This window comes from Vulpes lagopus, chromosome 24 (assembly GCF_018345385.1).
Source record: "Vulpes lagopus strain Blue_001 chromosome 24, ASM1834538v1, whole genome shotgun sequence".
NCBI lineage: Eukaryota > Metazoa > Chordata > Mammalia > Carnivora > Canidae > Vulpes > Vulpes lagopus.
In genome coordinates this window covers 5,984,246-6,000,065 of record NC_054847.1, presented here as the reverse complement: position 1 = coordinate 6,000,065, position 15,820 = coordinate 5,984,246, and the positions used below count along the sequence as shown (strand labels likewise).

Below are 15,820 nucleotides of genomic sequence, written 5' to 3'. Positions count from 1 at the left end.
AGGTACTTCACAGAGGTGTTGTTTCCCTCTCACCCCCTCCAGCCCCCACCCCCCCACCCCCGTGGCATACACATTCTGCCTTTCCAGGATTCCCCTTCGGGATTTGGAAGATTTGTGAACTCTTGGGTCTAGTAAAAATGATTATTGACTTCTTCATTCCTATGTGAAATTAATATAGAAGATGGAGGCCACAAGTCTTCCAACTAAACGAGAGCTAATATTGATCTTCTGCAAAGTTCCGGTGTGTCAAATAATGAAATTGTGGGGCCTAAAGGCTTTTGTCACGTGTGAGAATGTTTCTGTGTGGCAAGTATACTGACTCTCACGTAGATCCAGAAAGGCAGCACGCTCTTTCATGTCCCTCTGAGATTTTGTGTATGCTGTTCCCTCGGCCCTGCCTGATCTCACCAACATTTTCTTTCTTTAACCTTGTTTGCCTGCAAAATGGTCGTACTTGCTTTGGATTTCAGCTCTACTGTCTCAAGGACTTTCCAATCATCCCTGAGACATCCTGTCCACTGTGCTCCTATTATACTTGTGTTTGCCTTTCATGAGGCTTCCTGTCACATCACATTGCACATTTTTGTTTGTATGTCCCTCTTTGGTACCCAAAATGCTCTAGGTGCTCTGTGTACATGAGTCGAATGGATGAGACAGAATCAAAGACACAGTCAATGATCTTTCACCTTTGTATCCACAGTTAAAAGTCTGGGCTGTGGTAGAGGGAGGGATGAAATAGTGGAGAAAAGAAGAAAAGAAGGAGATCCCTGTCAGGTGGGGGTTAGAAAACATCTTACAAGATTAGGATTGTAAGAAAATAAAAATATGTAAGTAGTACTGATTTTCCTAAGAATCCAGAAAATGCAAACTGATGCCTGAGGAAAGACAGGAAGAGTTATGGAAGGAACCAAGTTATGGAAGGAGCAACAGGAAGAGTTATGGATTCATCCTGAACCATGAAAGGGAATAGGATGGAAAATGAGAATGGAAGTCAGGCCAAGCAAGGATAAGCAGGGCACATTGGGGGGTAAAGACATCTTAGTGGCACACCATTTCATTTCTTTTTTGAGAGCTGAAAGTTGCAGCCATGTGGGATGTTACTACAACTCTCTTTCTCTCTGATCTTCTTCCAGGAACTGGCGGTTGGTCCCCAGCAGATTCCAATGCTCAACAGTGGCTCCAGATGGACCTGGGAAACAGAGTGGAGATTACAGCAGTGGCCACGCAGGGAAGATACGGAAGCTCTGACTGGGTGACGAGTTATAGCCTGATGTTCAGTGACACAGGACGCAACTGGAAACAGTACAAGCAAGAAGACAGCATCTGGGTAGGACATCTTTTTTCTTCCGATGAATGAATCTGAGATGTAATAATCGTAACCAGTGAGCATTTCTATCATTTTCCTATACCCAGATTGTTGGTAGCTTAATTACTGTGGAGTGCCCATTCAGAAATAATTAGACAGTATATGCGTCCTATCTCCAGCATGGCTACAGTTCCAAGGGAAATTAGGATGTCCGCTGCAAAAAAGTTTCATGTTTCCTCCTCTTCTGGTAACTTGAGTAATGCACTGACTGGGTCTCAATTCTTTCTCTATGAAAACAGAAGGATACTACAAGAGTCTGATTGTTAATGAGAACATATTGATTTATGGGGTATGTATTTATTTACTCACTTATTCATCGTGTATCAGGCATCTTTCATATCTTGTAGTGACCCAGCGAGCTCAGTTATGTAATCTGACCAACACTTAACAATTGGCAAATCTCACTATGAGAATCTGTAGTCTGGTCTGACTTTAAAGGCACTATGCTCAACGGCCTCTATTCAAGATTTGAAAATGAATAAAAGGTTTGAAAAGACAAATACAAAATGCAAACTCATTTTGTCATTATAGACAATATTCACCTGGAAGCAAAGGATAATGTGCTCCAAGTTGTGAAAATGCACTTTACTCCCCCGCCCAAGACCCAAGCTCTTGACCTTCCTTGTATAGTGAAAGGCTGTCCCCAGACCGAAGTTAGAGAGGAAGACAGAGGCACAGCAAGAGGCACCTGGAGGGGGCTTCAGAAACTCATGCACTAATAATGTGTTATTTTATGTTGCTAACAATTTAGGGAAAAACATCTCCCAATATTTATTTATTTTTTCTAAAAGTACATAATTCGTGAAGATTTGGCAGTTGATAGAGTAATCTGTCCTCATAGTCTCCCTCGTTGTCTCCACTGTTAAACTAATGCCACATATGTTTCAAATTGCTATTGTCCATATTTTTCTGTGTTGGCCCCACCTAGTTGGAAACAAATTTCTATTTATGTTCATTGTTATTTGGTAATAGCCTACTCATCAATATTGCTAATTGAAAATAATAGTAAATTGAGGATTGAGATTAGTTATGGCAGATTGGATCTTGATAATACTATTGTTATCATCTTTATTCTGGATTGCCTGTAACATTAAGTTGTAATATTTATAGGGAGCATGGGTTTTCTTCTTAAAAATTGGATTTTAAGGTGTGACTGGCTGGCTCAGTTGGAAGATCATGTGATCCTTGACCTTGGGGTCATGAATTCAAGCCCACATTGGGGGTAGAAATTACTTAAATAAATAAGACTTTAAAATGTTTTTTTTAAATAGGGCTTTGGGGGACTATTCTATTTTATTCACTCAGTTTTGAAGCCTCCATAAATTTTTACAGGTGTTTGCTTTCTTTTGTTTTGCTTTTAGTTTGAAATGAGAAATAAGCACACCTTCTATTTTGAGGAACAATTTTATGGTTTTATGTTGACTTGAGAGGGACAAGTAGATGTTGGATTATTTATTTTCTTTGGCATTTTCAATCAGAACTGGTCATTTTTCAGAATGAATTGTATTTTTGAGTCATTTTGTCTAAATATTTTTATTGAGGGATAACCGATATGCAAGATTATATTCGTTTCAGGTATACAATGTATGATTCAACATTTGTCTACATTGCAAAAAGGTTACCACAATAAGTTGAGTTACCATCTGTGGTCATATAATACTATTGTCCATATAATATTATTGTCTGGATCCTCCATGATGTACATTGTATTCCCATGACTTCTTACTTTATAACTGCAGGATTGTATTTCTTGATCTTCTTCACCCACTTTGTCCAAACCCCAACTCCTCCCTTCTCGCAACAGGAATCTGTTCTCCATACTTAAGAGTCTAGATTTTGTTTGTTTACTTTGTTAGTTTCAAAATGTAAATGAAATTACATGGCATTTGTCTTTTTCTAATTGACTTACACTAAGCATAATACCCTTGTGGATCATCCATATTGTTGTAAATGGCAAGATTTCATTCTTTCTTATGGTTCAGTATAAAATGTGTGTATGTGTGTATACAACATCTTTATTCATTCACCCACTGATGGGAACTTAGGTTGTTAGCATACATTGACTATTATAAATAATTCTGCATTGAACATAGGGTTGCATATCTCTTTGAATTAGCATTTTCATTTTTTTGGATAGATACTCAGTATGGAAATTGCAGGATCATATGGTTATTCTTTTTTTTAATTTTTTGAGGCACCTCCATGCTGTTTTCTATAGTGGCTGCACCACTTTGCATTCCCAACAACAGTGCATGAGGGTTGCTTATTCTCCACATCCCTGCCAAAACTTGTTATTTCTTGTCTTTTCTAATAATAACCACTCTGACAAGCGTAACACGATATCTTATTGTGGTTTTGATTTGTAGTCCCTTGATGATTAGTGATGATGAACATCTTTTCATGTACCTGTTGACCATCTGGATGTCTTCTTTGGAAAAATGTCCATTCAGATTTCCTTCCCACATTCAGTCTTTAATCCATTTTAAGTTAGTTTATGTTGATGTTGTCAGATAGTGGTCTAGTTTCACTTTTTTGCATGTAGCTCTCCAATGTTGCCAGCACCATTTGTTGAAGACAGTCTTTTCTCCACTATATATTTTGCCTCCTTTGTCATAAATTAATTAACCATGTATGCATGGGTTTATTTCTGGGCTCTCTATGCTGTCCCATCGATCTATATGTCTGTTTTTATGCCAATGCCATACCATATTTTGACTACTATGGCTTTGTAGTTTGGTTTGAAATTGGGAAGCATGATGCCTTCAGCTTTGCTCTTTCTCAAGATTGTGTTGGCTATTTGGGGCCTTTTGTGGTTCCATATAAATTTTAGAATTCTTTTTTCTACTTCTATGAAAAATGCCATTGTAATTTTCATAGGGATTGCACTGAATCTATACAATGCTTTGGGTAGTATGGACATTTTAACAATAGTGAGTCTTCCAATCCATAAGCATGAAATATATTTCCAATTATTTGTGTTCTCAGTTTCTTTCATCAGGAGTTATAGTTTTACATGTACAAGTGTTTCACTTCTTAGGTTAAAATTATTTTTAGGTATTTTGTTTTTTTCTGATGCAATTGTAAATGGGATATCTTTATTTCTCTTTCTGATACTTTGTTATTAGTGTGTAGAGACACAACAGATTTTTGCACAAGATTGTTATGCCTATGATTTGCAATACTATATTGGATGAAAGTGGCGAGAGTGGGCACACTTAGGAGGAAAAGCTTTCAGCTTTATGCTGTTGAATATGATATTAGCTGTGGTTCAGTCACATATGACATTTATTATGTTGAGCTACATTCCCACTATACCACTTTGTTGAGAGTTTTTATCACAAATGGATGTTGAGTTTTGTCAAATGTTTTTTTCCTGTATATTGAGGTGATCATATGATTTCTATCTTTCACTTGTGCTAATGTGATATATCACATTGATTGATGTGTAGGTGTTGAATCTTGTATCCATGTGATAAATCCTACTTGATAATGGTGTATAACCCTTTTAACGTATTGTTACATTCAATTTACTAATATTTAGTTGAGGATTTTTGCATCTATGTTCATTAGGGATATTGGCTTTGATTTTCTTCTTTATGTTGTCCTTGTCTAGTTTTAGTATCAGGGTAATACTGGCCCCATAAAATGAGTTTGGAAGCATTCCCTCCTCTTTATTTTTTGGATGTTTGAAAATAGGTATTAAATCTTTGAATATTTGGTAGAATTAACCAATGAAGCCATCTACTCCTAGACTTTTGTTTCTTGGAAAAAAAATTTATTGCTGACTCAATCTGCTTACTAGCAATTGGTCTACTCAAATTTTCTATTTCTTCATGATTCAGTCTTAGATAAATCTAGGTTTCTAGGACTTTAACCATTTCTACTAGGTTGTCCAACTTATTGGCATGTAATCATTCATAATAGTCTTTTCCAATCCCTCTTATTTCTGTGGTATGAATTATAACTTCTCCTTCATTTCTAATTTTGTTTGAGCCCTCTCCCTTTTATGGTAAGTCTAGCAAAAAGTTTGTCAGTTTTATTTGTCTTTTTAAAGAGCCAGTTGTTAGTTTCATTGATGTTATCTATTATGTTGTGTTTGGTGGTGGTGGTGGTAGTCTTTTGTTTTTATTTTGTTTTGTTTTTAGTTTTTATTTCATTTATTTCAACTCTGATCTTTCTTATTTCCCTCTTTCTACTAATTTTGAACTTTGTTTGTTCTTGTTTTTCTAGTTCCTTTAGGTGTCAAGTTAAATTACTTGAGATTTTTTTTTTTTTATTTCTTGAGGTAGGCCTGTATTACTATGAACTTCCTTCTTAGAATTGCTGTTGCTGCACCCCATAGATTTTAGTATGCCATATTTCCATTTTCATTTGTCTCTAGGTTTTTCTTTCTCTATTGACTTCCTCTGTGATCCAGTAGTAGTTTACTAACATGTTGTTTAATCCCCATGCATTTGTAGTTTTTCTAGCTTTCTTCTTATAATTGATTTCTTTTTTTAAAGGATTTTATTTATTTTTATTTATTTGAGAGAGAGAAGTTGTGAACAGGGGAGAGGAGGGGTGCAGAGGGAGAGGGACAAGCAGATTTCATGCTGATCATGGACCATGGTGCAGGGTTCGATCCTATGATCCTGAGATTATGACCTGAGCCAAAATCAAGAGTCAGATACTTAGCCAGCTGAGACCACCCAAGCACCCATTGTAATTTCTAGTTTCATAACATTGTTATCAGAAAAGATGTTTGATATGATTTCAATTTTTCTTGAATTCAGTGAGATTTGTTTTGAGGCCTAACGTGATATATCCTAGAGAATGTTCCATGTGTATTTGAAAAGAATGTGTATCCTGCTGCTTTTGAATGGAATGTTCTATCTATACCTGTTAAATCCTTCTGGCAAAATGTGCCATTTAAGGCTGATGTTTCCTTATTGATTTTTCTGTCTGGATAATCTTTTCATTGATGTAAGTGAAGAGTTAAAGTCTCCTACTATTATTATAGTCCCCCCAATTTTTACCCTTAAGTCTATTAATATTTCCTCTATATATTTGATGCTCCTATGCATAGTGCATAGATATTTATGTTATATCTTCTTCTTTTGATTCTTTTACCATTATGTACCACTCTCTTTTCCTTTTATCACAGTCTTTGTTTTAAAGTCTATTTTGTCTGATTGAATATAGCTACCCCAGCTTTCATTTGCTTTCCATTCGCATGGAATGTCCTTTTTCATCCTTTACCTTTCAGTCACCATTGCTTTATCTCTGAAGTGTCTCATAGACAGCACATAGAGCCATGAAGCTCACAGAGACTGACACAAGCTCCTACTGGTGGTGCCAGAATACAAAACTAAGATTTATTTCTAAAAGCACATGATTGCAAAACTGTACTTTCTATTTCTCCTTTATTGAACTTGATTATTTTTTTCAGTTTCACAAAGGGATTTACCTTTCTCACTTTAAATACAAACTTTATTGGACCCACTCTGTAAAAATAATGTTAAGCTCTATTGTTTTATTCACGTTGCTAAAATATGAGTGAGAACACAGCAATAATATCAAACTGTGTTTCTATATCATATAGAGGGCTCAAACTCTGAAACTCTATGTCCATCAAACATAGACTCAGTATTTTACCAGATACTTCATGGACATAAGTAAAATCTGACTTGTGGTTAATATTCAGTATTATTTCCACAAGATTAGGCTGCTGGATGAGTAGATTACCTCGAGAAGTTTGATGTATTCATTTTACTTTTTATTTTAAATTTAAAATTAGAGTAAGATTATAGATTTACCAGAGTTAAGCCTGATAAGCAAGATGAGAGCAACGGCCAAACAAGAGACTTTTTATAAAAATCTCTAAATTATTCTATTTAACTTTTCATAAAAAGTCAATACCTAAAAGCATCGATATCAAGTACTGAATTAATTAAGGAATGATATATCTTGTGGAAGTAGAGAATCTCTAGAATGAGACTTTCACACAGTCTTTCGAAGATTGTCAATTTTCAGATGATATGAAGTTTGTAATGCTTTTTAAAATTGAGTTAGCAAACAATACAACTTAGGACATGTCGCGGATGGGATATCAATTTACCAGTACTCAAGGGATTTATTGTATTTTACAAAGTTTTCATCCTGAAAATATATCTATCTGCACAATGTACAATATCAAATATTCATGCCCTAAAAATTCAATTTGAAGAATTTCTGATCTGGCACTGAATGGAATGTTCATGAATGAGGCCACCAAGCAGCTGCTTAGAGATGAATCATGATTTATGAACAAGCCAGAGTTTCCCACTTCACTAAATAATCAGGTGTGAAGGTCTCAGGGACAAACTCAGTGACAATTTTAGAATCTTAGCAGATTTAAAATCTTTTCCTGGTTGGCTTGTAGACATGCCAAAAAAAATACAAATATTAAGATTCTAACTCTGAGGAGCAACACTAACCTATGTTTGGTAAAATGGATAAATATATTTGGAACAAAGGGAGCTCTAATTAAATCCATGCAGACCAGAGTCTTGTTACCAGTCATTTGGAAAGATAGGCCCAAATGCATGAAATACTGCTTCAATTCTGAGTCCCTCCTATGTATGTTCAAACCCTTAATGAATCCATCTCTGTTTCCCACAAAAGCATGTAAGTATTCTATAAACTCATTCTCCTTTATGTGCATTGACACTTTCCTTTATTTTCTGATATTTATCACTCTGAAATTTCAAAGACAACCACTCATGCCTGTGTTTTAAAATATGGTGTTCTCTATTTTTAAGTCAGTTTACCCGGCAGCCCGGGTGGCTCAGCGGTTTAGCGCCACCTTCAGCTCAGGGCATGATCCTGGAGTCCCAGGATCGAGTCCCACATCAAGGCTTCCTGCATGGAGCCTGCTTCTCCCTCTGCCTGTGTCTCTGCCTCTCTCTCTCTCTCTCTCTCTCTCTGTGTGTGTGTGTGTGTGTCTCATGAATAAATAAATAAAATCTTTAGTAAATAAATACATAAAATCACTTTATCCACATTGCTTATGATTGTGTGCAAGTCAGTTAGGATCCTTTCCTCTTCTCACCTAAGATAGATTTCTCCATCTTTAGATCTGTTATAAAATTTTAGGGAAATTTTCACTAGTCTTCTTCTTGAGCTTTTTCTCTTTTCTCTGCATGTTTCTGCATAAATCAGCTACGCCAAGTACATTCGCTTTGGATACAAAAGCCTCATATGAGGATTGAATGATATATATTTCATTTTCAATATCCTTTCTGATGGCAAATTTCATACCCATTCTGGCTACAGCAGCATCTCAGGGTAATCTTTCCAGTCAATGGACTCACAAGTATTTAATAAATTCTTATTGGGACAGGGCAAGAAGCTAATAGAGGGATCTTCAACTCATAAGGTAGGTTCCGTCAGTACATGTTAAAGGTGCATCCACTCCATCGTCAGAGCTCCCAGATTCTATTACCTTTCACCACACTTCTTGGATGTAAAAGATAATATATATCACAATTCTGTTACCCTTTTGTATCCAAGAACTTCACCACTAGAAAACCACCATGCACAAAAGACAAAGAAAAGTCTACCTGAAGTCCCTAAAGTCATTTTATATCTAATCTCCAGGCCCCATCTCAACCGCATTTAGTTTATAAAGAAAATACTTTTTATTGAGGCATATAGGATAATATGTTTGCCTTTTCTGGCCACTTTTACACACACATACATACATACATTCATACAAACTCTATACTTCGACTCTAAGTGCCTTCTACTTAGAGACTTTAATGTCACCTATAAACTTCAGTAAGTTTTATGCTTCTCCTACTGCGTTTTATTATGATGATGACAGAAAATAAGAATTAGAAGCAATTTATAAGAATCCCAGATTTTACTAATTTCTCTTTCTTTTAGTCATTTGCCTTTTTTTTTCTAGGTTTAATCCTATTACCAATGTTAAAGTTCTGTTGATCCTTTGTAGGAAAACTTACTCTACTCACCTTTTCCAGCGATAATCTAAGGAGCCCCTCTCAGGTACTGATTTTAAACAAGTATCTGTTGTTAGTGGATTCCTCAGTATTGACCATGAAGATATTAGTGGTCTGTTTTACCTACATGATCACTTACTTCTTCCATTAAACTAGCATTCACAATCAGTCTCTGCTTGATGCAGGTAATATATTTTGAGATGGTACCACTCTGATCATTCCTCATGCCGTAATATAGGAAGGTTCTTTCATAAAGGATGCAAGGACCACAGTGATATAGACCACTGGAGGAGACAAGAAGCTTAAAGAGTTGAGGTCATGACTAAAGCAAGGAATTTCACAGGTCTGGCACCTACAAACGAAATAATAGCAGTTCAGAATACATCCAAAGGGTTGTAGTGAATTGGATTGATTCTTCTGGGATCTATATTCCAGGAAGCCCAATGCTGTGAAGGAGCTACTTTATCTGACACTCAATATGAATAAGCACTCAGCTAAGATTACCAAAGATATTACCTAATACCTTCTAAATAAGCCTAATAATGAATTGTTTCTATTTTGAGGGAGAAAATTTAGGTTCAGAAGAGCCAAGAAACCTAGCCCATATCACATGAGTAGTAAAATGATGGACCAAGATGCACATTAACTCTGTCTGTCCATAAAACTTAAGCACCTAAATGACCAGATAACACCTTAGGTAGTGGTTGATGACATAAGAATTAAGACCTAATATTCTTAAAGGGCTGGTGCCAAATGGGTAGAAATCAGGACACATTCTGGTCCAGGGGAAAAGTAGCCTGCTAAGTAAAACCAAAGTGGAAATTCAAGTACCATCTGGTCTGAACCAACATGGTGAGGTTTGGGGGGGAAGCTTACAGGATATGACAATGCCCAGAAGGGATCCATAACACATTATAGATTTGTTAACTGATTTCATATCCTTCCTGCTGGTGGTTCTGCAATCAGTGCTGTGCTGAGAAGGAGGTTTAGAACTAGCTTTCTGGCCTTAGTCTTCTGTTGATGATTCTGTAAAAGAGATCATCACATCTAGGGTTGGGAGAGACTAATGTACACAAAGCCAAAGTCTGCCTCAAGTGTTTACTCACTGAACCAGTTGTTTGCTAATGCAACGTAGACATGAAAATGTCTTCTCCTCCACTACAGAATAGTTTTTCAAATCCTTTCATAACTAGGGGCTTTGATACCTTTCCTTCAGTGATGCAATTTCCATGCCAGTAGGCCCCACTGATGACCAATAATACATGACAGATTCCAGCCTCCTCACAACCTCCCCGCTCCTTTCTGAATATACTGTATATTAGTAATATTTAGATTACAGTTTTCTTTTCTGAAAATCATGTTGCCTCTTCCTAAATACATCAGGAATCTAGTCCTTTATTGTATAGTCTTTTGGCCTGTATGATAAGGTGGTCTATGATTTCCTGTAGCTTTATGGAATCTTTCTTATTTTTTTATTTTTTTATTTTTATTTATTTATTTATTTATTTATTTATTTATTTAGAATCTTTCTTAATATAAAGGGCTTGCATATGTTACCTAGCACTTTTCTCACACAGAGATCAACTGAAACAATGGATTATACATTTAGCTCATCAGTTCTCTGATTTCATCCTTGAGTGACTTCTGAATTATCTGGGAGATGCTCTCTTTTTTAAAAGATTTTATTTATTTATTCATGAGACACACAGAAAGAGAGGGGCCAAGACAAAGGCAGAGGGAGAGGGAGAAGCAAGATCCATGCAGGGAGCCTGATGTAGAAGTCGATCCCAGCACTCCAGGATCATGCCCTAAGCCAAAGGCAGATGTGCTTAACCACTGAGCCACCCAGACATCCCAGGGAGACGTTCTTTGATCTTCATGATTCATACACATTTATTTTGCCAGGTTGGTCTAGAACATCCTGAATATTGATCACTGTTTTATATAGTATTTTTTAAGCCTACCAATTTCAGAAAACAATTTGAGAGCAAGAATCTCATGACCATCAACATGTATCTTTTAAACTCTCATTACAAAAATGAGAGTTTTTTTTTGACAAAAAAAAAAAAAAGGAGGGGGTGTTCTGGTGTGGTTAATGCCTTCCCTGGATGTGCAGAGCCATCAAGGAGAAGGCAAATGACACTGCAACAGAGCATATGTGTACAAGCAGCACTGATGACCATCCAGGAGCAGGAAGCTTTGAGAAAGTGTCCTGGTTGAGTAGAGTGCAAGGGACACAGATGATTCCACAGGGCAAGGAACGTGTTCAAGTTACTTTGGATTCCCAGCAACTACAGAAGGCTGAGTGACTAATACAAATACCATAGGAAGGGAGGAAGAGAAAGTTATAGGAAGGGAGGAACATTCACAGAAGGATAAGGGCTGTAAACAAAATCAGAAAGGAAGATGTAATATATTAATATAATATATATTAATATATTACATATATTATGTATGTTATATATATATTATATATATTATATATAAACAGATTCTTACAGGAACATGTATAAGATGTATCTGAGATACACAGAATTAATAATAATCTAAAATAATCTAAAAAAAAATAAAAAAATAAATAAAATAAAATAAAATAAAATAATCTAAATACTCCAATAATAATCTAAATTGATACAAGATTTCTCTGATGAATTCTATAAGATAAACCTGAAGACCAAGGGTGGCTAGATATTGCAGACTACCCGCTCATACATATCTTCTTTCGCTACATACGAAGAAATTAAGTCATTATGTGTTTATTTCTTTGTTTTGATGGGTTTTTGGTTGTTATTGTTGTCAGATAACAAGGACTACATATCAGAAAATGGTATCAAATATATTTTTTGAGATTTTGTTAATAGTACTCTCCTTGGTTCTCTCTCTTATACAGCTTTTAATACAGATATTTATTTCATAGTTGATCATAACTAAAAGCTCAGTTAAGATGTTAGCCCCTGGTTAGAATTTTGCCTCTGACTTAATGGAGACCACCGGTTCAAAAGTGAGATAGTACCACATACCAGACCAACAGAAACAAGGAGTGGAGGGAAAGGCAGAGGCTTTTGAGTAGAGTCTAATTCCATTTGCACCACCAGTTGCTTGTATGATCTTGAAAATATCACTTAACCTTATTATAATGATTCTCCCCATCCATGGCAGGCATATATCTAGAAAATTCCAGGCCCTTTGCGTCAATTCCTCTTCCCTGCTTGGACTCTGGTTTATGTGCTGTGGGTTCAATAATACCTGGCAAGAAAGCCTGAGCTTCACTAGGGATCCAGCTTAGAACAGACCCTCAAAGCTTGATATTTCCCATGTATCATCCCCTTGATTTTGTCCTTAACACTTTTTATTGATCTTAGATTCTCTTATCGCTGGATGAGGCTCTGCAGAAAAGGGAAGGAACAACTGGCCAATCAGCATTGTGAAAGCAACAGCCTGGTCTTTTACCCCAGAATCAGCAGGCTTCCTTCCAGCCCTCTGGCTCCACATGAGCCCTTGAAAGTTCCACAATGAAGTCCATCTGTTTTCCCTTCTTAATGTTAGAATTTGTTGAGATGTTTCAGAAAACTTCCCAACATGGGGTCTAGCCTCTTTAAGGAGTAAATACTTTCACACATTAACACGTGTGGCATTTAAACACATCACATGGACAGATACTCAACATGCAGTCTTCAGGATTAATATTCATGTGGACACTTTCTAGGGGTGAGCAGATGTTTGCATTCTCCTACAAACCGGTTGCATTTGTAATGGGATGAGATCCAGCAGCTGGTAATCATGGGAAGGAGGATAATCTGGTTAAAATTAATTCTTCTAAATCCACTGCTATTAAATTAATCTTATTGTTAAAGTCCCTCAGCAGTTCACAGGAACCTTGACTTATAAGTGCATTTCCAATATATATAAACCAGTTAGGTTTGGGAGACACCCACTTTAGATTTAGAAAACAGAGTTAATACCTCAACTGTAACACGGAGCAAAGCATTAGATTTTTTTATGTGAATATATTGAATTATTTTAGCAATGCATAGTGACTGAGAGGAAGAAATCTAATTAGCTACCTTTGATTCATTTAGTCTTTATCATGATTTTTTTTCTTTTTTTTCTCCCTTAGATTATATCAGTCTTTGAAGTCCAGCAGCTAGAAATTCTATGACTCTCATAAATGATTTAATCCATAGAAGGCTCGGTTTCCTCCTCTGCAAAGTGGGTATATGAATGTGTTTACTTAATGTGGTCCATGAAGGAGAGATTCTCAAAAATAAATGTGCTTCAGAATGTCGTACACCACTTAAGACACAAATTGCTGGGCCCCACCTGCAGAGCTCCTAATCCAGTAAGTTTAGAATGGGGCTGAGAATTTAGATTTATAAGAAAATCCCTAGTAATTCTGGTGCTGCTGGTCAGGGACCTTATGTTGAGAACCATTGCAGAAACTGCAAATGGATTAATGTGTGTCAACTTTACACAGTGCTAAATAAATAAAGGATAGATATTACTATCAGTATTGAAGGTAGGTGTATGTGATGCACCTAGTGAAGATACCCAGAGGAAATTGGCTTGCAATTTTCTTTCTTTTGAGCTTTGTATACAAAATTGAAAGCAATTTCAATAAGTCAGATTTTTTTTTCAATAAACTAATAGTGGAGAAGGTAAAATCTTGTGGTTACAGGTGAAGATAGTTACCCACTCAGGCTCATTAAAAACAATTAACTGAGAATCCTGGTAGCCGACAGAAGAGCTAGAGGAAGAGCCTGGGGGAGTTACTGACACCTAAATAAAAAGGCTCTGGGCCAAAGTCTGAAGCCCCGGGTGCCTACTTGGCTCTAGTCAGATGGAAGGATTCCAGGCCTGGCAAGGACCTCAAGGAGGCAATGAGTCTCTCTAGTATTCTTTAAAAAGTCCAAAAGAAAGCAAGCTTCATTAAGTTTGCGATGAAAATGATAGCAGTTGATAGTAAAGAGAAAAGCATAATCTAGTCAGCATAGGTATGGATTCCTGTTAAGTATGGTTTCCAGTTCTGTTTCCCTTCATGTTAATAAGAAAACGAAGAGAGAACCCACAAAATATGAGCATGAGCAGGAGTCAATCTTGTGTTTCAATTCCCTGGCCAATTGTGACTGTTCATGTGAGAGAGCATCCTTCCCCGTCATGTTACCAAACGCACCATTCCTCTTGCAGCAGCTGTCCGAACTAGAGAAGCAACTGCATGGTGTCACTAAATTGGTTTAGGCTCCAGCCTACAAATAATTCTCCAGTTTCATGATTTAATAATTATTTGGACTTTAATTCTCAAGTCTATATAAAAGAGCAATGCCTTTTGTGGTGTTTTTTTTTTTTTTGGGGGGGGGTCTTAATTTGTTTTTAGTTATTGTAAGTAGGGAGAAGGAGTCATAAAAACCAGGCTGGAATTATTTTGGTCTGAACACCACAGGTGCTTTGTCGTGTGGGAAAGATGTACTTGCAGAAAAAATCTGTACCAGAGAATCATGGAACCCTAACATCCTGTCTTATCTGATTGTAATTTAGGATATTAAGCATCTGTTAGGCACATTCTGCATGCAATAAATTAAGGGAACTTCAAGAGTAGAATGTAGAAATCCCTCGTCAAAAGTAAGATAAATGTTTGTTAAGGTACACAATGAAAGGGTAGGCACAGATGGGCATGTACATGAGAGCATGGAGTTTCTGACTTGTCAGTAGGGTAAGTGCTATGATTTTTTTTTCCCCCAGCTATTTTGATAGATTTTTTAGATTTTTTTGATCTTGAAATGGTTCTTCTACAATCTTGTCCTATCTGTCCTCATTATGACACCCTGCAATAATCGGCAGCCAAAGTCCCATTAATGGACTGCAAAACAAAGTGGAAAAACCCGATACGATAAGGACTGAGTAGATAAGCATGAACAAGTTGGTGCTATGTTCTAAACACATGGGCTGCCTGTGTGTGGAAGCTTCTGTGAATAGGAAGGAGTCTGAGCCAGGCTGGAGAAAGGGGAGCTCTGTGTAGCACAGAGATCCTGGACACAAGGCTGCATTTACTCTGAGGAGGCGGGTCCTTTCTGTCTTAAGTTTCTATGACCACACCCCTCACCTTTGCCCACCTAGTGCATATCTTTGTGCCGTGTCATGGAGTGTTTCAGACATTGTGTTTACATGAGTGTTTTAAGCATGTGAGAATTTTGGAGTAAATGCAGCCTTGTAATTTTTTTTTTTTAATTTGAAACCTTACAGATGACCTTATCTAAACGTAGATATATGAATGAAACTGCTGTGGTAAAAGTGTGATCCTGTTATTTAAGCTAGAGTTGAAAAATTACATTGTAATTTTTTTCAATGTACAAATATGTACATACACATGCATAGTAGTATTTAAAGACATATTGTAAATATACATTTATAGATTTAAATATTACATGAATATATTTCTAGATTTATATACATGTATGTACATTTTTCTTTAAATAAATCT

At 36.5% G+C, this 15,820-nt stretch overlaps 1 protein-coding gene across 3 annotated transcripts in view; it reads left to right on the top strand.

Annotated features, from left to right (window-relative positions):
• Window positions 1-15,820, top strand: part of CNTNAP5 (contactin associated protein family member 5) — a 792,545-nt gene that overhangs the window by 194,991 nt on the left and 581,734 nt on the right. For all 3 annotated transcript variants that reach the window (XM_041739874.1, XM_041739876.1, XM_041739875.1), the window contains exon 3: window positions 1,134-1,327. In XM_041739874.1, coding sequence (XP_041595808.1) covers window positions 1,134-1,327 — 194 coding nt within the window. The remainder of the gene's footprint in view (window positions 1-1,133; window positions 1,328-15,820) is intronic.